General features: G+C 32.2%; 1 protein-coding gene across 1 annotated transcript in view; it reads right to left on the reverse strand.

Annotated features, from left to right (window-relative positions):
* The window catches only part of LOC139938012 (probable RNA-binding protein 19), a 62,514-nt gene that overhangs the window by 25,764 nt on the left and 12,947 nt on the right, over positions 1 to 23,803 (reverse strand). Inside the window, exons 12-26 of the mRNA XM_071933361.1 lie at positions 19,182 to 19,220; positions 14,140 to 14,215; positions 13,470 to 13,600; positions 12,612 to 12,733; positions 11,639 to 11,735; positions 10,067 to 10,177; positions 9,102 to 9,302; positions 8,432 to 8,627; positions 7,387 to 7,481; positions 6,495 to 6,561; positions 5,632 to 5,770; positions 3,992 to 4,105; positions 3,170 to 3,275; positions 2,467 to 2,590; positions 1,963 to 2,050 (exon numbers count right to left, since the gene is read on the reverse strand). Of these exons, the coding sequence (XP_071789462.1) occupies positions 1,980 to 2,050; positions 2,467 to 2,590; positions 3,170 to 3,275; positions 3,992 to 4,105; positions 5,632 to 5,770; positions 6,495 to 6,561; positions 7,387 to 7,481; positions 8,432 to 8,627; positions 9,102 to 9,302; positions 10,067 to 10,177; positions 11,639 to 11,735; positions 12,612 to 12,733; positions 13,470 to 13,600; positions 14,140 to 14,215; positions 19,182 to 19,220 (1,689 nt within the window). The 3' untranslated portion in view covers positions 1,963 to 1,979. The remainder of the gene's footprint in view (positions 1 to 1,962; positions 2,051 to 2,466; positions 2,591 to 3,169; positions 3,276 to 3,991; positions 4,106 to 5,631; positions 5,771 to 6,494; positions 6,562 to 7,386; positions 7,482 to 8,431; positions 8,628 to 9,101; positions 9,303 to 10,066; positions 10,178 to 11,638; positions 11,736 to 12,611; positions 12,734 to 13,469; positions 13,601 to 14,139; positions 14,216 to 19,181; positions 19,221 to 23,803) is intronic.

The following is a 23,803-nucleotide window of genomic DNA, read 5'->3' on the forward strand; positions in this document are numbered from 1 at the left end:
AATATGAATTAATTTATTATTGCATTCCTTTTTATAAAGCTCTTTTGGACTTGTTTGTGTTGCAGAGTTCTTGTAAAATGCTGTTTTTTGTTTAGTTCAAGTGTGTACGTGCGTTTTTGTTCCTTTTTGTGTGTGCTAGTGTGGTGTGTGTCTTGCCACAGGTGTGTGGTTGTTGTTCAATTTTTTTCCCCTTTTTGCTTGTAAATTATATATAATAATTTTTGTATATAAATTGTTGTTCTCTTAATGATGTCCTTTTAATCTTTTTAAAATATTGTATCATAGTTGCAATTCAGTTTTTATGCTGTGATGGCTATTGTCAATAAACCTTTAATCTATCTATCTATCTACCTATCTATCTATCTATCGATCTATCTATCTATCTATCTAACTGCTTTTGAAACCGTCACCTAGTTACCAGATTCACCTTTGACCTTTTGGCTGGTGTCCTTAATGGGTATTTGATTGTTGAACATGAATACCAGCTATAATACACAATAACTGCACAATGTACTGCATGGATCCACCAAATGGAACCAACACCGAACCAGACTCAGTTGTCATGCAATGGACACAAACCATCAACAGAGGGCAGTATTGCAAGTTAACATGACATGCCAAATACACTGATGCATAAAGAGCCAACTGTTTGACTGAAGTAGGTCTTCATAAATGCATTCAGAGGAATGTGATTTGAACTCAAATTCAGGTCAAGACTTCCACAAAACACTAATTCAATCCCTTCCACAATAAAATAAATCCTTTACAGCGATGGTTCTAACATGGGTCCAATTTCATAAAGCACACAAACTGGTTAAGCACAGATAAACATTGCTTAGTAGAAACCGGTTCCCAGCCAAAAGTCCATCAAGTCTACATTGTTGTGACTGGTGTCCCGCTCAGCATAGAATTTTGCTTAACAGTATTTTCTGCTTAACAGCTTTATGACATTTGACCCTGTTCATTGACGACTGAGGATCCAGATATAACAGTTTATCTCTACATCAAGGATTTAGGGTTTAAATGATTCCAAACCATCTACCAGACGCTGAGCATGAATTCTTGAAGAGGCTGCACATGATATGTTGACTTAGCAATAGGATCATTCTACTGTTAATATGATTTAAATTACCTGAACCCAAGCGAATTACAGAAACATGACACGAGACACGAGACACACAGATTCTAATATTGTAATGTTGTATTGTAATGTTGTATTTTGTAAATTGTTTTTTCCTTTGTATCTAGTGCTTTGGGGCCTTATTTGGCAATTTGGCGCTTTATAAATATCTTTTTATTATTATTATTATTATTAATAGAATCACCCACACGCAACTGATGATAGCCAAGAAGGCATGAAAACATGTTAAAGCTACAAAGAGAATTTCTTCCGATTGTTTTGTAAGGTCCTTGTATTTTCATTTGTTTTGATTGCTGTATATTTTCCTGTTGTAAAGTTTTAATAGTTTTATAATTATTTTGTTATGCGCTTGTGTACATTTTATGGAATGGGCGCAATATAAATGAATAAATTATTATAATTATTATTATAAATAGAGGATCTGAAAAAAATATCCTTGCGGTCTCCCATAAAAATTCATTTATTGACACCTTTGTCAATGGGTTCCTCTGGTCCTATTTATGATCCTCAACTACCCCTGTCAACATGACAAAATTACGAACATAATACTCAGATATCCACCCTACCCATAAGACTGTTAATATATTTTTTTTGAAATATTTTTTTGTACAGTTTTGTGTGTACATCTCAAGTCAACAGTGTTGAAACATCACTGAATGGGAGAGCGTTATCAATTATTTGTCATCTATCACAATCCATTATATATATTATTCATAAAACAAGGAAATATTACGAGCATGCTGATCTTATTAATTGCAGTTTTCAACATGTTTAAATCATGAAATTTCTTGTGACAAGACTTAGTAGAATATCGGACTTACCAAGTTTACTGGACCTATCAGCTGCTACCCATCCCTAATTGAAGATCTTCAATCAGCTTAGACTTCTTCAGTCGTTTTCTTGGGCCACCTGTTAAAGGGAAGGTATATGTTTAAAAATAATAAGCTGTGAAAATGAATGGCAAAGAAACTTACTTGGTTAGAAGTAAATCAGCTTTTATTAGTATAAAGCATTTCACTTTTCAAGTAATGTGGTTACAGGAAAAATATGTATCAGTCTTTATCCAAAAAATTTGAAACTCAGAAACATTACTCTCAGAAACATATCTCAGATTGTGTATTCCAATACGGATTATTTTCACAGTTTTCTCGTTATTATCTTCATTTATAGAGGATTGAAACAATCAAATGGTTAAAAAAAACAAAGGTACATGTATACTTTGCCTTTTATTAAGGCAGGATGGCATATCATTTATTGTATTGCATTTTAGACCGACGCAATTAAAAAAAAAAAAAAAAAAAAATGTTTTCTTTTCCATATCGTACCTTCACTGAAGTTCTCTGCGGTCTTTTTGCGGAGGTCTTCCACTGTCTCCTCAGTCTCTGCCCATTCTAAGACGAGCCGACGCCCGTAAAGATGGCTGCTATGACACAGAGCATCAAACGCCCTCTGTTGGTCAGAAAAATTAATAACTGGTTGTTCAACTCTTTTTTTTAACTAGAAAGTATAAATAAAGTTTAGCATAAATACTGATACAACATTCAATGTTCTGAAAATCTTTAAGATGTTTAAAACCATTTCCCAACCATACAGCCATTTGAACACAATCTCTACGGTGCTGAATATAATGAAAAACTTTGGCGGCAGTCTATTGATCTCTGGTAATAATCATTTGTAAAACAAAAGGATCAAGTTCTGGAATCGGGGACTACAAAATAAACACTGGGCCCAATGTCATAGAGCTGCTTAAGCAGAGAATGATGCTTAACAATATTCAGCTATGCAAACAAGCAGGATACCAGTCACATTGTTAATGTGACTTGGTATTTTGGCTGGTAACCTTATTCTGGTTAGCATAATTATGTTGTGCTTAGCTACTTTTTGTGTTTAAGCAACTCTTGGAAATCGGGCCCTGGAATGGTGAGATTTGGAACACGAATTCCCTATTCCCTCTTTGTCTGCAGGAAACGCAGTGTGGCACGGTAAAGCAAACCTTTGCAAATAAACCTAACGCAGCATTTCTTGTACCTTTGAATCTTGTTTACTGAGGAAGTCTACAAAGCCAAAGCCTCGATGTGAACCCGTACCAGTCATCTTCTTGGGAAGTCTCACCGATTTGATCTCACCAAAGGTACTGAAAAATTGATAAATATTCAGGACAAATGTAAAATTGGAACTAATTCTTATCTTTATATTTGGGCAAGTCACACACTTATGAAAGTAAATATTACTCTATAAAGATACAAAGGCAATAAGAAGCTTAGGGGAAGTTAACGTCATTCTCAGTATTCGGGTTTTTCAAAGTGATGCATTTCTCAGGAAAGTCAGCTGCCACCTTGTGACACCAGGATTTTAATAAACTCAATAGGGGTTCGGTTAGCCTGAACAACCGTTATGACAATTCAAGGTATGGGAATAACACTGGATACCCAGCCTTGAACAACTGGCAGGATAGTTCCGGTCGCTTCGCATCCCTTAACAAGGCAGAGATTTTTTAGTCTTCATACGCATGTACACGCATTAAATTGCGAATAAAACAACATTACATTATAAACATTCTACACAGGTGCAGCAGCAGACAGTCAAAGAGTATCTGCTGATGATGTAGCCGACCAGTACTAGTGTACTGTTTTCTAGTGCACTGTTTCTTCTTTTATTCAGCTGAAGAGATGCATGCCGTTAAAACAGGACCGAATCTTAGTTTTGTATTATTTCTCCAAATGTTTTTTCCTCAAAATCTCAACAATCTTAGCAGTGTTTATAGGTGATGACTATACAGATATGGATGAATGGTGAATTTCATTCCAAATTGACTGTATTGTTCCTTTAAACTAGCTCTTACCAACTTACCCAAATAATTCATGTACTTCTTGCTTTGTAGCTTCAAATGGAATATTTCTAATGAGAATCTTACTTGACTTCTGATTTGAGTTTCCTGCTTTCTTAGAAGATGTTTTGTTGGACCTGAAGAGAAACAAGAATCCATGGAATACAGTTACAAGGAGAATGTATGATTGGTAAACGGGTGGATATGGGAAGAGTACTTTATGAAGCCATTTCATTTTTCAACATGATTTAACTCTGAACCTCCCAGGTGTTAGAAAGTGGTGAAATTATCATATTTGTTTTCCTGAATCTCTATTAAAATATAAATAAACAGTTTTCATATAATGCACACACTTTTGTATGTTCTACCCCCTGTGACTAGTTGACAATTATTCATAACATTTTAAGTTATTGATTCTTGTTGAGTAAGTTCCAGCCCAGATGGAACCAATATAATGAACTTACTGTATGGCTGCTCGATGTGAGAGCTTGAGTTCTAGACTGTGTTCATCTAGATAACAATGTTGTAATAGAACAAGTTCCAGCCCAGATAGAACCAATATAAAGAACTTACTGTATGGCTGCTCTGTGTGAGAGCTTGAGTTCTAGACTGTATTCATCTAGATAACAATGTTGTAATAGAACAAGTTCCAGCCCAGATAGAACCAATATAAAGAACTTACTGTATGGCTGCTCGATGTGAGAGCTTGAGTTCTAGACTGTGTTCATCTAGATAACAATGTTGTAATAGAACAAGTTCCAGCCCAGATAGAACCAATATAATGAACTTACTGTATGGCTGCTCGATGTGAGAGCTTGAGTTCTAGACTGTGTTCATCTAGATAACAATGTTGTAATAGAACAAGTTCCAGCCCAGATAGAACCAATATAAAGAACTTACTGTATGGCTGCTCTGTGTGAGAGCTTGAGTTCTAGACTGTATTCATCTAGATAACAATGTTGTAATAGAACAAGTTCCAGCCCAGATAGAACCAATATAAAGAACTTACTGTATGGCTGCTCGATGTGAGAGCTTGAGTTCTAGACTGTGTTCATCTAGATAACAATGTTGTAATAGAACAAGTTCCAGCCCAGATAGAACCAATATAAAGAACTTACTGTATGGCTGCTCGATGTGAGAGCTTGAGTTCTAGACCGTGTTCATCTAGATAACAATGTTGTAATAAAACAAGTTCCAGCCCAGATAGAACCAATATAATGAACTTACTGTATGGCTGCTCTATCAGAGAGCTTGAGTTCTAGACCGTGTTCATCTAGATAACAATGTTGAAATAGAAGAAGTTCTAGCCCAGATAGAACCAATATAATGAACTTACTGTATGGCTGCTCTGTGTGAGAGCTTGAGTTCTAGACTGTGTTCATCTAGATAACAATGTTGTAATAGAACAAGTTCCAGCCCAGATAGAACCAATATAAAGAACTTACTGTATGGCTGCTCGATGTGAGAGCTTGAGTTCTAGACTGTGTTCATCTAGATAACAATGTTGTAATAGAACAAGTTCCAGCCCAGATAGAACCAATATAAAGAACTTACTGTATGGCTGCTCGATGTGAGAGCTTGAGTTCTAGACCGTGTTCATCTAGATAACAATGTTGTAATAAAACAAGTTCCAGCCCAGATAGAACCAATATAATGAACTTACTGTATGGCTGCTCGATGTGAGAGCTTGAGTTCTAGACTGTGTTCATCTAGATAACAATGTTGTAATTCCTTCAACGCTTTCTGTGCTGACTTCTTCTTCTTGTATTCCACAAAACCATATCCCATGGACAACATCGATCCTGAAAAATAACAACATGCATCAAAATATAAATATTGTTTATTAACAAATTTCAGATGCAACACTAAAATAATTAAAGCGTTGCAATACCAGCTGCTAACACATGGGGCTTGAACTGCTTCTAGCCACCAGGTTAGCTCAGTGGTCTAGTGGTAAGACATCTGCTCTATCAATTCAAAGGTTGTGGGTTCGAAACTCACCCGAGTGATTTGCCTGTGGATTTTTTTACACTGAACTCAGACAAGTACGGAGTATATACAGTGCTTGATACACGTCAGTGAAAAGGTAAAACAACAATTATGTTCTTTATTCCGATGCAAAACTAACATCAAGTCTTGTTTACTTTCATGAATTGTGGACTTGGGTTTCGTGCTGCGATGTTTCTATGCCTAAAATGACTTATGAGTAATATAAATAAACCTTTGATCAATTACTTTGACTGTCAACTCCATGTAACACAGAGCCAATATTCAGGCAACTTGAAGGGAACCAACTGCATTGCACGCACAATGAACACTTTGGAAGCACAAGAGAGATTCTTCTAGCTGCAACTCACTATCCCAAAGAAAATCTTCAGGAACCTGAAATGTGAATGAATTTCCTTACTGGTGATTGCCTGGAACTGGTTACCTGTACATTGTCTCCTGAGACATGGCATTGAGCAATTGAGTAATCCTTAAAGATCAACCAAACAGACTAAGATGAAAAGGGAGATGTTGATTTACCTTTATGTTTAGGATCCTTCTTGCGAGATACGGTCACATTTTTCAAATGTCCACATTGCGAAAACAGCTGCAATAAAAATATTCAACAATTTAAAATAAACCAACTCCTTAAAATTGTACCCGCGAATGACGACACATTTAAACGTTTTTGACTCATGAGTGCCAACTTTTAAGAGCTGTTAAGTTCAAGAAAAGGCTTTGTCAAAAAACTCTATTGACAATACAAATTATTTCATGCCCAATTTACCATTTTCATCAAATTAGTTTTTGACTGATGCTCATACCAGCAAAATTTGTAAGGAACAGTACGAGCTGAAGATATATTCTAGTGCAAACCTAGACGAGTAGAATATGCACAAATTGATCCAATGTATCTACTCAACTTGAAAAAATTTCTTTTCGTTTCTTATACTCTAACTTTCTCAATTGTGATGGTTCTGAATCTCTTGGATGCTCAGGTTGTTTTGAAAATCTGTAAGATCATTTGTCTGTATTGGCTGTGTGGCTTTCCTGTGTGTCAGGATTGCTATGTATTGCATTTTGCTAACATCTTGTTTCAAACAAATAACATAGGTTTCTCCGACCAATTCCAACAAAAATTCCTTCATAACACCCGGCTAATTAAAAAAGCCTATAAATTGAATGGAATGACTAAAACGAATCTGAATGAGAAAAACAAAAATCACGTATGCACGAAAACGATATTGAATGCATTATCTTTATAAAAACCTAGTGTGAGTAGATAGGGGAACATTCATGAATTTGAATGTGTGTTAGTGGAACTGAATGAATTGTTGCTGAAACTGGCAGGGACAAAATACCACAACAAGTGAGTTGGAAGAGAGATCAAAGCTTCCATCATTTCCTGAGATACCAAGACCACAATTTCTACCTTTTTCAGTGAATCTTCCGTTGTGTCAAAGTTGAGATTCTTGACAAAGATTGTTGTCTCTGACTCAGTTTCATCCTCATCATTGTCTTCCAGCTCTACAAATAAAAACATAGAAACATTGTAAATATTAAAACAGAGGAACAAGCCCTCAAGTTGCTTAACCCTTAAATTCTTCAAATCTCTATCCCACTGGGTTTGGGTTGCATGGCTCTGCGTACCAGAAGCAACTAATCAACGCTTATGAAAGCCGGAAATTTGCACTTATGCTGACATTCACAGGTTAGCAGGGAAGTTTTGCTTGTGTGAGTGCGTTCACCTTGTTACTAAGCATTCTTCGCATACACAGCTAGCGCATATATTCAGCGCTTGTACAGTAAAGCAGAGAATGGTGATCGTATGCAGAATTTCGGCGTTGAGCAGAGCCATGAAATTTGGCCCTGGTATCATGCATGGACTTAAGCAAAGCATGTCAAATAAATCACTGTCAATAGATTTGGGTCTTCCTGGCTCTATGAATTGAAACTACTCTTACCTGTATTACAATAAACAGTTACTTGAAATTACATTTTAACAAGTTTAAAGATTTTAAAGGAACACGTTGCCTTGGATCGTTCAAGTTGGTCTTTGAAAAGCGTTTGCAACCGTTTGTTATAAAATGCATATGGTAAGAAAGATGATTTAAAAGTAGAATACAATAATCCACACAAATTTGCCTCGTAATTGCGTGGTTTTCCTTTTACTTTGCGAACTAACACGGTCGGCCGTTTATGGGAGTCAAATTTTTGACTCCCATACCGTTTTAGTTCGCGACGTAAAAAGAAAACTGGGCAACTTTGAGTGATACTTGTGTGGACCATTATATTCTACTTTTAAAACATCTTTCTAACCATATGCATTTCATAACGGTTTCAAACGCTTATTATAGAACAACTCGTCCGATCCAAGGCAACGTGTTCCTTTATGTACGTGAACTTTTGCCCTAGTTTATGAAAACCTAGAGAGATGGGGATCTCTTGTTACTTAAATACAAGCACTGTCTATTTACTTTGTTTCACTGGCAGATCTGCATCTTGTTTCTTTCCTTTCTGTGTTTGTTCAACACCCTGTGTGTCACTGGTTTTGTCACTGTGTGTGTCACTGTGTGTGTCACTGGGTTTGTCATCCGTTGTAGATTCTTGTATGCCAGCTGCGTTGAAGACGTTCATCGGAGCCCATTCAAGATAAAGAGGAACATGATGAAACTGAAATGATAGAAATATTAACTAGTTAAAATGTCCAATTATAAGGAGAGATTCTAACATTGCATGGAGGGAAAAACATCTAGGTGCTTGGTACCCAATACAAATCAATGTTGAATAGACCTACCCACTGCTTATTACACAATTCTAAGTGGCAGTTTATCACATGGAATCTTAATTGGTCTAGTGTTACAGGGATGTGATAGGCTGTTGAAAAAAAAAAACAGAACTATGAGCGCAAAGTTATAAAATAAGTTATAAAATATAATTAAAACAAAAATAATAAATAATGATTTTTTGTCTTCTCTCTTTTTTGGTAGGGGGTTTTAAAAAATGGATTTGCGGTTAAGGAGAAATCCCATCCCTGGTGTTAAGACATCTGCTCTAGAATGCAATGTTGATGGGTCCAAACCCCATCCGAGTAATAGGGCGAGCCAGGCCAGGTTTCGAACCCCAAAAACAAGAGGGAATACAAACCTTTGTATAAGCGAGTTGAAAGAAAGCACTTCTTGCTTCAGTAGGTTCAATGAACTCAATAATAGCCGTCACACCAGCAGGAGGTAATATCACACGTCCTAAACTCCCAAATGGTACAAATAAATCTCGGAGTTCAGTGGCTTGTGTAGCAGCAGGAAGGTTCTTCACAAGCATCACTGTTTTACTTCTAGCTCCAGACGCCTAAAGAAATATCAGAAAATTATCAATTATTCATAGTGTGAGTCAAACAGTTCTCACTAAACGTTACTCTTTGAGTGTCTGCACCAACATACGGGCATCATACTTCATTCAAGTAAGGGAGAGACACGTCGTATTGGTACAAAGGAAACAAACATTTCTACTAGAACATTTTATGGTAGATGAGGTTGGCCGTAGCTCCATGTGTAAATCTCTTTTGTGTAGTGTTGCATAGTGTTGGTTCTGAAAAGAGCTGCTGGCTGACAACTCAACATTTCAATCAGTATGCACTGAACGTCTTTATTTTATGGTTCACTATTTGGCAATCACAACGGCAAGGAGGCAGTTTCCTTCATGAAGTTTCAACTTGCAAATGTTTTATAAATTTGTCACTGTTATCATATCAAATTAGAAGAAAGATTGTTGATGGCGTCATGAGTCGACACTCCCAGAGACTTTCGCAAAGGTTAAAAAGAGCCCTTAAAAAAACTCAGCAAGGGTAAAAAATGGCATTATTAACATTTATTTGCGTTGACACCATAGGTCGTTTTGGCTGGAAGCAGTTTGCAACAGCTAATTCTATTTTCAAATTAAAGGAGCTTTAAGATGATGCCAACTTTTCGTTCTCTTTGAATCAAATAATAGTGTCCAGATGGCCCCTGAGTTGGGCTTTCCAGCAATTGCAAACTTGTCTGAATCCATGACATAATTCATTTCCAAGATTCTCAAAGATTGACAGATGATCGACAAAACAAAAAGTTGAATACCTGACTGAATGAGTTCAAAGCTACACCATTATCCAGCAGGAATTGTCTCGTCTCGGCAACAATCTGAGTTTCTCCAAGAGCCATCCTAACGGCTAAACTCCGACCTGTCTCCTAAATAAACAACACAAATACATATGTGGCTTTTGAGTTAGTCATGTAGGAATGCAAAACAAGTGATCATTTAGGATATGGAACAGTCTTCCTAACAACATCAGAAAATCACCTACAATACATGATTCATAAATACCTCAAACAGTTTCGCTATTCCTATTGGTGGAGAGCGCGTCACGTGGGGGTGTTTAAACCTTTGTTTATAAATACCCCAGACAGTTTCGCTATTCATATTGGTTGAGAGCACATCACGTGGCGGTGTTTATACGGCTGATAAAGACACAGCTAGAGCTGTTTAAGATCAGCTGGCTTCGCGTGTTGGGCGTGTAAGTACTCCAACTTAACTTACACGGAACGCAATTCATAGCTATTTGTAACATCGCGTAATGTGTGTGCACACGCGTGTATTCACACCACCACCCGACGCACACAAAACATTGAGAAAATTTGAAAAGCTTTGTGTGTTGGGCGCGCAAGCTAATGAACGCCAATTTAAATTACGCGGAAAGCTATTTGGTATAGATATTATTATCAGCTTGTGAAATGGTAACACATGCGTGTATACACACCGACCGACGCGCAAAAACATTTTTACCAAAGATTTTGAAAATTTGCAAACTTCGAAAAAATTGGCAAATGAAACAGTGTCACACTGTCTACACATGTTATATGAACGGGAATAAAAGAGTAGTGACTCGTTCTTAATTGGCCGTTTAAAACCTTGCAGGGTCGGATTGCCGTGTGATAAAGGCCCGAGCGGGGAAGGGGAGGGCCTTTATCACACCGCAATTCGACCATGCAAGGTTTTAAACGGCCGTGAAAGAACTAGTAGCTACCCTTTTATTCCCTTATTTTAAGACATCACTCACCTGTTTGCGAGAGCTTACTGATGGCGCCATGAGCAACGATCGTTGGAATATGGCACCATATAAATGTCACGATTGATTGATTGATTGATTGATTGATTGATTGATTGATTGATTGATTGATTGATTGATTGATTGATTGATTGATTGATTGATTGACTGAGAGGGTTGTACCTTGTGTAACAGTGTTGTAACTTGGAAAACTCCAGTGATACAATAAAGTCACCTTGCCAGTTACAATAATTATAATAATAATCTGGCTAATCATCCTTACTTGCAGCTGAGAAGTTGAATTGCGAAGGATGCAGTTACAACGTATTCATGCTACAGGCATATAAGGGCGCCTCTGGCAGCCTTCCACATCAACCAGACATTTTCTGCTAAAACAAAAATAAGCTAGACACCAGTGACAACTGGTACATGTTGAACGCTATTTTGGCTGGTAAACATACTCTGGTAAGTATACTTTTATTGTGCTTGGCTCAAACAGCTCTATGAAATTGGGCCCTGCTCTCACTGGGGTCCAGCGTCATGAACAAAATTAAAAGAAAATTGTTGAGATATAAGTCTTGAAGGATTTGTCGTTTCTACTTACCGCATCCAGAACTTGACTCTTAGTTGTTTGATATTTCTGTGCAATGGCTTCTGCTACAGCGTCGGCGCCAATGAAAAGAGAATTCCAGTTGTGGGAACTAAACAAACAAATAATTGAAGAAAGACAGGAAGTGAGACCTACAGATAATAAATGAGGAGACTTCTTAACTGAACTAGTATTCTAGTTGTTTAAGGGCAGATAAACCATTGGTTCTTTGTTCTAAGGTTCCATTCTTTCTGAGACTTTCATTAACAATCGCTCAAAGGATATTGTTATTAAGGGCAGATAAACCATTGGTTCTTTGTTCTAAGGTTCCGTTCTTTCTGAGACTTTCATTAACAATCGCTCAAAGGATAACAAGGTGAGTTTGCAGCATGAATGTTTTCAGTATATCTCTAACTGTCTGTAAATCCTAACAAGATGGTACTACTTTACTTTTTTCCACAGCTGTTCGTGATTATTCATCCATTATTTTTCAGTAGAAATCACTAGTTTTTTTTTTTGAGCACAAATTAAAGCAGCTTCAGGTATTTGCTGCTCAGGGAGCTGAGGTTTGAGGAACACCACTCCAAGTATGCTCGATGAACAGAAATAATGTTGTAAAAATGCCTTGATCTAGCTACTATAATATTTGTGCTCTATAAGAACCAACTATTATTTGGCCTTTATCCTCTTTCATTGGTCTCTATATGATCCATTTCAACATTAGAATGTAGGCAAACCATTGTGTCTGGTTGGGCTTCCAAAGTGGATACAAAAAGTGAGTATAACATTTCTCATGTTTAACTTTGGATACATAGTAATTCCAACAGACTGGGTCAGGTTTGTGGTAGCACCATGTGTTAATCTCTCTTGAGTAATGTCAGTTCTGAAAATAACGGGTGGTTGACAACTCAGCGTCAAAACACCCTCTACAGCAATATAGAGTATCATTTCTTAAACACTGTCAAGAAATTCTAGTCTCAGTCAATACCTTCCACTACGAGCCTTCTCTTTAGATTTCTTCTTATTCTTGAATGAAGACCCCTCTCTCTGTTCTCCTTCATCTTCTGGGCTTTTCTTTTCTTTTCCAGGTAAAATATGAAGCAGTCGTCCCTACACAAGGATAAGAAGATGAACTAATTGGTAAGACACTGCTCTAGAATTGCAAAGGTCGTGGGTTTGAATTCCACTCAAGTAACACGCCTGGGATTTTTTCCACAGAACTCGGGAACGTACTGAGTATACAGTGCTACATGTATGAAACACACATTGGTGTAAGGGTAAAACCAAAATTATTACTCTTTATCCCTAATCCAATATCTATTAAGATGAGCATCGTTCCTTTAAGATGCATCTTGAGATGTTGTAACCAACCAGTCATAGTAAAATCTGTTCTGAGTGTACATGTCTCATCAGGCCGGTGTTTATATCTGGTTTCATTGGCAATAAAAGACCAAGAAGACATGCTGCCAGACCATCACAGGTAACTCCTTAGCTCTCACAGGTGCCCATTTGTAGTCTACCCCCAGACCGCTCGGCAACAACACCCCATCTATCATTCATAATGATGTATAAAAAAAGTCTGATTATAGACTGTTTAAGTTTAGAGCGATAAGGTCACCATTGAGCTTCCAGGCACCTCTAAGCCATCAGCTATGGGAGATTAACGTGGGTGCAATATTGTGAGATTTTCTGAGTGTGTGTGATGTAAGGCACTTGATCTTAAAGAAGAAGAATCAAAAGAATTTTGTGAAAGAAGTAAGTTTTTTTTACAATGTTGTTATACAAAGATGTCCAGCTCAAAGATTCAAAACTGTAATACAAATCTCATTCTATAGAGGCTTGCTACCTGAAACGTTGTTCCGTCCAGCTCTGTGAATGCTTTAACAGCATGTTCAGGCATCATGAATGTTATAAACGCAAAGCCTTTGATCTTCTTGGTCAGAGAGTCTATTGGAAGATTGACTTCAGTTAGCGGCCCTGTAATTGAGGAGAGAACACAACAAGTTTGAATAATCTTTACAAAGGTTTAGGTTTTATACCCGTAAGTATATGATTCATGCCCCAGTTTGGATGCTTCAAACTCTTATGTGGGTGCTTCATACATGTATGTGGGTGGTTTGTATCCCTTAAAGTGTACTTTACAAAACATCTTACCCACAGCATGTTTTAAAGCACGATTCAAAAGTTTGTAAAAGTTTTCCCACCAAGGAGAAACTAAATAACAACAAGTAAACCAGTTTGGTAGAAAAAACACCTTTCTGGCCCGCAATGAGATTACAGATTCCCAATCAGCCAATAAAGGCCAAAATCAACGTTTATTAACACAGAATCTGACTGGGGATTACTGAAACTCAACAAATACTGGGAAACTTTCCAACGCTAGGTGGCAGCAGACTTACCGGGTAAATTTCCATTGTTTATGTAGTTCTGAACATGCTCATAATTCTGACAACAATGGATTTACACGGTAAGTCTGCTGCCACCTATCGTCACAGAAAGTCTCCTATTGAATGTACCATATCTACTGAAGAGCTGTTCTAATTCATCTTCATGACAAATGTACGGCAGGTTTCTCACAAACAGTCTTCCAGTCTGCAGATTCAAAAGAAAAAGTTAGTTAAAGCCATTGGACCCTTTCGGTAAACAGTGTTGTCCAAGGCCCACACTTTGTGTACCACAACTTCTACATCAAATAACAAACCTGTGAAAGTTTAGGCTCAATCGGTCATCGGAGTCGGGAGAAAATAACGGAAAAACCCACCCTTGTTTCCGCGCGTTTTGCCGTGTCATGACATGTGTTTAAAATAAATCCGTAATTCTCGTTAACGAGAATTTGTACTGTTTTGCTGTTTTCTCAAAAAGTAAAGCATTTAATATAATAATATTTCAAGAGAAGTCTTTCACCATTGCCTTCTGTAAACCCTGTAAATTATGTGTAAATCTGTGAACTTTTATTTTTTTTTCTGAACCGAAAGGGTCCAATGGCTTTAAAAGAACGTTACAGAATTGGCAAGAAACAAAAATCAGGAAAATCACAGATTTACATAAAACTTACACAGTCTAATGATGATGATAGTTCAAAACATCCCTTAAAATATTTTTGTCTGAAATGTCATATTTGATGAGAAATAAATGATCTAACTTTGCGTTTGAAATTTAACCAGTGAGCGTTTCATCGTTTTTATTTGGGCACCGATGCAGTGCAAAATTTGTATTAGTTTTTCACTATTCTCTTGTGACCCAGATGGCCGATCGATCTCAAACTTCTACAGGTTTGTCAGTTTAGTATATGGTGGATTACATAACGTGCTTACACTGCCAACAACTGTTTTGTTAGCAAAAAAAAAACAATACTGTAATGTTCCTTTAAATATCTCCTACATGTACATGAAGGATGAAATGTGTTGAAGATCAATGGATATATAAATAAATGTTTGCCTATAGTATCCTGAAGGTGGATGAATAAAAACAATTATGGTGCTGTTCATCCTCAGCGAACTGATAACATTTTGTTTTGAACGCATTTCCTCAATATCTAGGACAAGTCACTCATTCTGATTGCCCGAGAGGAGATCATGTGGTTAAGTTAAAATGTGGTCTGAGGAGCTGAGGTCAACAGGGGCTGCTATCAGATGACTGCATGGATCGGGCCAACTTAACAGCCCACTTTAAGATGGTAGGTTGAATATTTGGCGCATGCAAGTTCAAAACTTGAGTGCAATAGTTTGAAATGCAAGCTTGCAAGTTTGAAACTAGCTGAGGTTTTACTTAAAACAAAATTCAACAGAAGAGTCACAAATAGCCGAGGAAAAGAGTCAAGGTTAGCTGTCAGAGTTGTTCTCAACTTTTAAAGGATTTGGGATGTTTTTAACGGAAATGTATTTATGACTGGGAATAAATGTGTGGTGACTCAGTTTTCAACGGCCGTTTAAAACTTTGCATGGTCATTAAGGACCTCGCCTTCAGGGCACAGCTACAACCATTGCATGGTCATTAAGGACCTCGCCTTCAGCACACAGCTACAAACTTTGCATGGTCATTAAGGACCTCGCCTTCAGCACACAGCTACAAACTTTGCATGGTCATTAAGGACCTCGCCTTCAGCACACAGCTACAAACTTTGCAGGGTCATTAAGGACCTCGCCTTCAGCACACAGCTACAAACTTTGCAGGGTCATTAAGGACCTCGCCTTCAGGGCACAGCTACAAACTTTGCAGGGTCATTAAGGACCTCGCCTTCAGCACACAGCTACAAACTTTGCAGGGTCATTAAGGGCCTCGCCTTCAGGGCACAGCTACAAACTTTGCAGGGTCATTAAGGACCTTGCATTCAGGGCACAGCTACAAACTTTGCATGGTCATTAAGGACCTCGCCTTCAGCACACAGCTACAAACTTTGCATGGTCATTAAGGACCTCGCCTTCAGGGCACAGCTACAAACTTTGCAGCGTCATTAAGGACCTCGCCTTCAGCACACAGCTACAAACTTTGCATGGTCATTAAGGACCTCGCCTTCAGCACACAGCTACAAACTTTGCAGGGTCATTAAGGGCCTCGCCTTCAGGGCACAGCTACAAACTTTGCAGGGTCAATAAGGACCTTGCATTCAGGGCACAGCTACAAACTTTGCATGGTCATTAAGGACCTCGCCTTCAGCACACAGCTACAAACTTTGCAGGGTCATTAAGGACCTCGCCTTCAGCACACAGCTACAAACTTTGCAGCGTCATTAAGGACCTCGCCTTCAGCACACAGCTACAAACTTTGCATGGTCATTAAGGACCTCGCCTTCAGCACACAGCTACAAACTTTGCAGGGTCATTAAGGACCTCGCCTTCAGCACACAGCTACAAACTTTGCATGGTCATTAAGGACCTCGCCTTCAGCACACAGCTACAAACTTTGCAGGGTCATTAAGGGCCTCGCCTTCAGGGCACAGCTACAAACTTTGCAGGGTCATTAAGGACCTTGCATTCAGGGCACAGCTACAAACTTTGCAGGGTCATTAAGGGCCTCGCCTTCAGGGCACAGCTACAAACTTTGCATGGTCATTAAGGACCTCGCCTTCAGGGCACAGCTACAAACTTTGCAGGGTCATTAAAGACCTCGCCTTCAGCACACAGCTACAAACTTTGCATGGTCATTAAGGACCTCGCCTTCAGGGCACAGCTACAAACTTTGCATGGTCATTAAGGACCTCGCCTTCAGCACACAGCTACAAACTTTGCATGGTCATTAAGGACCTCGCCTTCAGCACACAGCTACAAACTTTGCAGGGTCATTAAGGGCCTCGCCTTCAGGGCACAGCTACAAACTTTGCAGGGTCATTAAGGACCTTGCATTCAGGGCACAGCTACAAACTTTGCAGGGTCATTAAGGGCCTCGCCTTCAGGGCACAGCTACAAACTTTGCATGGTCATTAAGGACCTCGCCTTCAGGGCACAGCTACAAACTTTGCAGGGTCATTAAGGACCTCGCCTTCAGCACACAGCTACAAACTTTGCATGGTCATTAAGGACCTCGCCTTCAGGGCACAGCTACAAACTTTGCAGGGTCATTAAGGGCCTCGCCTTCAGCACACAGCTACAAACTTTGCATGGTCATTAAGGACCTCGCCTTCAAGGCACAGCTACAAACTTTGCAGGGTCATTAAGGACCTCGCCTTCAGCACACAGCTACAAACTTTGCAGGGTCATTAAGGACCTCGCCTTCAGCACACAGCTACAAACTTTGCATGGTCATTAAGGGCCTCGCCTTCAGCACACAGCTACAAACTTTGCAGGGTCATTAAGGGCCTCGCCTTCAGGGCACAGCTACAAACTTTGCAGGGTCATTAAGGACCTTGCATTCAGGGCACAGCTACAAACTTTGCATGGTCATTAAGGACCTCGCCTTCAGCACACAGCTACAAACTTTGCATGGTCATTAAGGACCTCGCCTTCAGGGCACAGCTACAAACTTTGCAGCGTCATTAAGGACCTCGCCTTCAGCACACAGCTACAAACTTTGCATGGTCATTAAGGACCTCGCCTTCAGCACACAGCTACAAACTTTGCAGGGTCATTAAGGGCCTCGCCTTCAGGGCACAGCTACAAACTTTGCAGGGTCATTAAGGACCTTGCATTCAGGGCACAGCTACAAACTTTGCATGGTCATTAAGGACCTCGCCTTCAGCACACAGCTACAAACTTTGCAGGGTCATTAAGGACCTCGCCTTCAGCACACAGCTACAAACTTTGCATGGTCATTAAGGACCTCGCCTTCAGCACACAGCTACAAACTTTGCAGGGTCATTAAGGACCTCGCCTTCAGCACACAGCTACAAACTTTGCATGGTCATTAAGGACCTCGCCTTCAGCACACAGCTACAAACTTTGCAGGGTCATTAAGGGCCTCGCCTTCAGGGCACAGCTACAAACTTTGCAGGGTCATTAAGGACCTTGCATTCAGGGCACAGCTACAACTTTTGCAGGGTCATTAAGGGCCTCGCCTTCAGGGCACAGCTACAAACTTTGCATGGTCATTAAGGACCTCGCCTTCAGGGCACAGCTACAAACTTAGCAGGGTCATTAAGGACCTCGCCTTCAGCACACAGCTACAAACTTTGCATGGTCATTAAGGACCTCGCCTTCAGGGCACAGCTACAAACTTTGCATGGTCATTAAGGACCTCGCCTTCAGCACACAGCTACAAACTTTGCATGGTCATTAAGGACCTCGCCTTCAGCACACAGCTACAAACTTTGCAGGGTCATTAAGGGCCTCGCCTTCAGGGCACAGCTACAAACTTTGCAGGGTCATTAAGGACCTTGCATTCAGGGCACAGCTACAAACTTTGCAGGGTCATTAAGGGCCTCGCCTTCAGGGCACAGCTACAAACTTTGCATGGTCATTAAGGACCTCGCCTTCAGGGCACAGCTACAAACTTTGCAGGGTCATTAAGGACCTCGCCTTCAGCACACAGCTACAAACTTAGGGCACAGCTACAAACTTTGCAGGGTCATTAAGGGCCTCGCCTTCAGCACACAGCTACAAACTTTGCATGGTCATTAAGGACCTCGCCTTCAGGGCACAGCTACAAACTTTGCAGGGTCATTAAGGACCTCGCCTTCAGCACACAGCTACAAACTTTGCAGGGTCATTAAGGACCTCGCCTTCAGCACACAGCTACAAACTTTGCATGGTCATTAAGGGCCTCGCCTTCAGCACACAGCTACAAACTTTGCATGGTCATTAAGGGCCTCGCCTTCAGCACACAGCTACAACTTTGCATGGTCATTAAGGGCCTCGCCTTCAGCACACAGCTACAAACTTTGCATGGTCATTAAGGACCTCGCCTTCAGCGCACAGCTACAACCATGCTTGTTTAGGTTTAGATCTCATCATTATTCCCTTATTGTACTCTAGCTGGTTAGACCGTGCTCTAGAATGGCAAAGGTAGTCGGTTCGAATCCCACACAAGTAATATGCCTGTGATTTTTGTCCCCACTACAACCACCCACCCCACCCCCAGTTCTGCAAGGGACAATACGAGGGCGATTTTGTTATAATTCACTCACCTCTCCAATAGGTTCATCTATTTCTGCTAGCTCAGCGGCCTGAACATTTGAAATGAAAACAAAAAGGATGAATGATGTTATTTAGAATACATGTACCTACCACCGCACAAAGCACCTAGAATGTTCTTAGTAGTACGAAGCAATAATCCTGTATGGAGAATATCATAACTAAAATATCTTGAAAGTCTTTAGTGGCAGGGATTACTGGGCTACACCCTTTCTTTCTCATATAAAGGACAACACATATGCATAATAATAATAATAATAATAATAATAATAATAATAATAATAATAATAATAATAATAATAATAATAATAATAATAATAATAATAATAATAATAATAATAATAATAATAATAATAATAATAATAATAATAATAATAATAATAATAATAATAATAATAATAATAATAATAATAATAATAATAATAATAATAATAATAATAATAATAATAATAATAATAATAATAATAATAATAATAATAATAATAATAATAATAATAATAATAATAATAATAATAATAATAATAATAATAATAATAATAATAATAATAATAATAATAATAATAATAATAATAATAATAATAATAATAATAATAATAATAATAATAATAATAATAATAATAATAATAATAATAATAATAATAATAATAATAATAATAATAATAATAATAATAATAATAATAATAATAATAATAATAATAATAATAATAATAATAATAATAATAATAATAATAATAATAATAATAATAATAATAATAATAATAATAATAATAATAATAATAATAATAATAATAATAATAATAATAATAATAATAATAATAATAATAATAATAATAATAATAATAATAATAATAATAATAATAATAATAATAATAATAATAATAATAATAATAATAATAATAATAATAATAATAATAATAATAATAATAATAATAATAATAATAATAATAATAATAATAATAATAATAATAATAATAATAATAATAATAATAATAATAATAATAATAATAATAATAATAATAATAATAATAATAATAATAATAATAATAATAATAATAATAATAATAATAATAATAATAATAATAATAATAATAATAATAATAATAATAATAATAATAATAATAATAATAATAATAATAATAATAATAATAATAATAATAATAATAATAATAATAATAATAATAATAATAATAATAATAATAATAATAATAATAATAATAATAATAATAATAATAATAATAATAATAATAATAATAATAATAATAATAATAATAATAATAATAATAATAATAATAATAATAATAATAATAATAATAATAATAATAATAATAATAATAATAATAATAATAATAATAATAATAATAATAATAATAATAATAATAATAATAATAATAATAATAATAATAATAATAATAATAATAATAATAATAATAATAATAATAATAATAATAATAATAATAATAATAATAATAATAATAATAATAATAATAATAATAATAATAATAATAATAATAATAATAATAATAATAATAATAATAATAATAATAATAATAATAATAATAATAATAATAATAATAATAATAATAATAATAATAATAATAATAATAATAATAATAATAATAATAATAATAATAATAATAATAATAATAATAATAATAATAATAATAATAATAATAATAATAATAATAATAATAATAATAATAATAATAATAATAATAATAATAATAATAATAATAATAATAATAATAATAATAATAATAATAATAATAATAATAATAATAATAATAATAATAATAATAATAATAATAATAATAATAATAATAATAATAATAATAATAATAATAATAATAATAATAATAATAATAATAATAATAATAATAATAATAATAATAATAATAATAATAATAATAATAATAATAATAATAATAATAATAATAATAATAATAATAATAATAATAATAATAATAATAATAATAATAATAATAATAATAATAATAATAATAATAATAATAATAATAATAATAATAATAATAATAATAATAATAATAATAATAATAATAATAATAATAATAATAATAATAATAATAATAATAATAATAATAATAATAATAATAATAATAATAATAATAATAATAATAATAATAATAATAATAATAATAATAATAATAATAATAATAATAATAATAATAATAATAATAATAATAATAATAATAATAATAATAATAATAATAATAATAATAATAATAATAATAATAATAATAATAATAATAATAATAATAATAATAATAATAATAATAATAATAATAATAATAATAATAATAATAATAATAATAATAATAATAATAATAATAATAATAATAATAATAATAATAATAATAATAATAATAATAATAATAATAATAATAATAATAATAATAATAATAATAATAATAATAATAATAATAATAATAATAATAATAATAATAATAATAATAATAATAATAATAATAATAATAATAATAATAATAATAATAATAATAATAATAATAATAATAATAATAATAATAATAATAATAATAATAATAATAATAATAATAATAATAATAATAATAATAATAATAATAATAATAATAATAATAATAATAATAATAATAATAATAATAATAATAATAATAATAATAATAATAATAATAATAATAATAATAATAATAATAATAATAATAATAATAATAATAATAATAATAATAATAATAATAATAATAATAATAATAATAATAATAATAATAATAATAATAATAATAATAATAATAATAATAATAATAATAATAATAATAATAATAATAATAATAATAATAATAATAATAATAATAATAATAATAATAATAATAATAATAATAATAATAATAATAATAATAATAATAATAATAATAATAATAATAATAATAATAATAATAATAATAATAATAATAATAATAATAATAATAATAATAATAATAATAATAATAATAATAATAATAATAATAATAATAATAATAATAATAATAATAATAATAATAATAATAATAATAATAATAATAATAATAATAATAATAATAATAATAATAATAATAATAATAATAATAATAATAATAATAATAATAATAATAATAATAATAATAATAATAATAATAATAATAATAATAATAATAATAATAATAATAATAATAATAATAATAATAATAATAATAATAATAATAATAATAATAATAATAATAATAATAATAATAATAATAATAATAATAATAATAATAATAATAATAATAATAATAATAATAATAATAATAATAATAATAATAATAATAATAATAATAATAATAATAATAATAATAATAATAATAATAATAATAATAATAATAATAATAATAATAATAATAATAATAATAATAATAATAATAATAATAATAATAATAATAATAATAATAATAATAATAATAATAATAATAATAATAATAATAATAATAATAATAATAATAATAATAATAATAATAATAATAATAATAATAATAATAATAATAATAATAATAATAATAATAATAATAATAATAATAATAATAATAATAATAATAATAATAATAATAATAATAATAATAATAATAATAATAATAATAATAATAATAATAATAATAATAATAATAATAATAATAATAATAATAATAATAATAATAATAATAATAATAATAATAATAATAATAATAATAATAATAATAATAATAATAATAATAATAATAATAATAATAATAATAATAATAATAATAATAATAATAATAATAATAATAATAATAATAATAATAATAATAATAATAATAATAATAATAATAATAATAATAATAATAATAATAATAATAATAATAATAATAATAATAATAATAATAATAATAATAATAATAATAATAATAATAATAATAATAATAATAATAATAATAATAATAATAATAATAATAATAATAATAATAATAATAATAATAATAATAATAATAATAATAATAATAATAATAATAATAATAATAATAATAATAATAATAATAATAATAATAATAATAATAATAATAATAATAATAATAATAATAATAATAATAATAATAATAATAATAATAATAATAATAATAATAATAATAATAATAATAATAATAATAATAATAATAATAATAATAATAATAATAATAATAATAATAATAATAATAATAATAATAATAATAATAATAATAATAATAATAATAATAATAATAATAATAATAATAATAATAATAATAATAATAATAATAATAATAATAATAATAATAATAATAATAATAATAATAATAATAATAATAATAATAATAATAATAATAATAATAATAATAATAATAATAATAATAATAATAATAATAATAATAATAATAATAATAATAATAATAATAATAATAATAATAATAATAATAATAATAATAATAATAATAATAATAATAATAATAATAATAATAATAATAATAATAATAATAATAATAATAATAATAATAATAATAATAATAATAATAATAATAATAATAATAATAATAATAATAATAATAATAATAATAATAATAATAATAATAATAATAATAATAATAATAATAATAATAAT

The sequence above is a fragment of the Asterias amurensis genome, chromosome 6, assembly GCF_032118995.1.
Source record: "Asterias amurensis chromosome 6, ASM3211899v1".
Classification (NCBI taxonomy): Eukaryota; Metazoa; Echinodermata; class Asteroidea; order Forcipulatida; family Asteriidae; genus Asterias; species Asterias amurensis.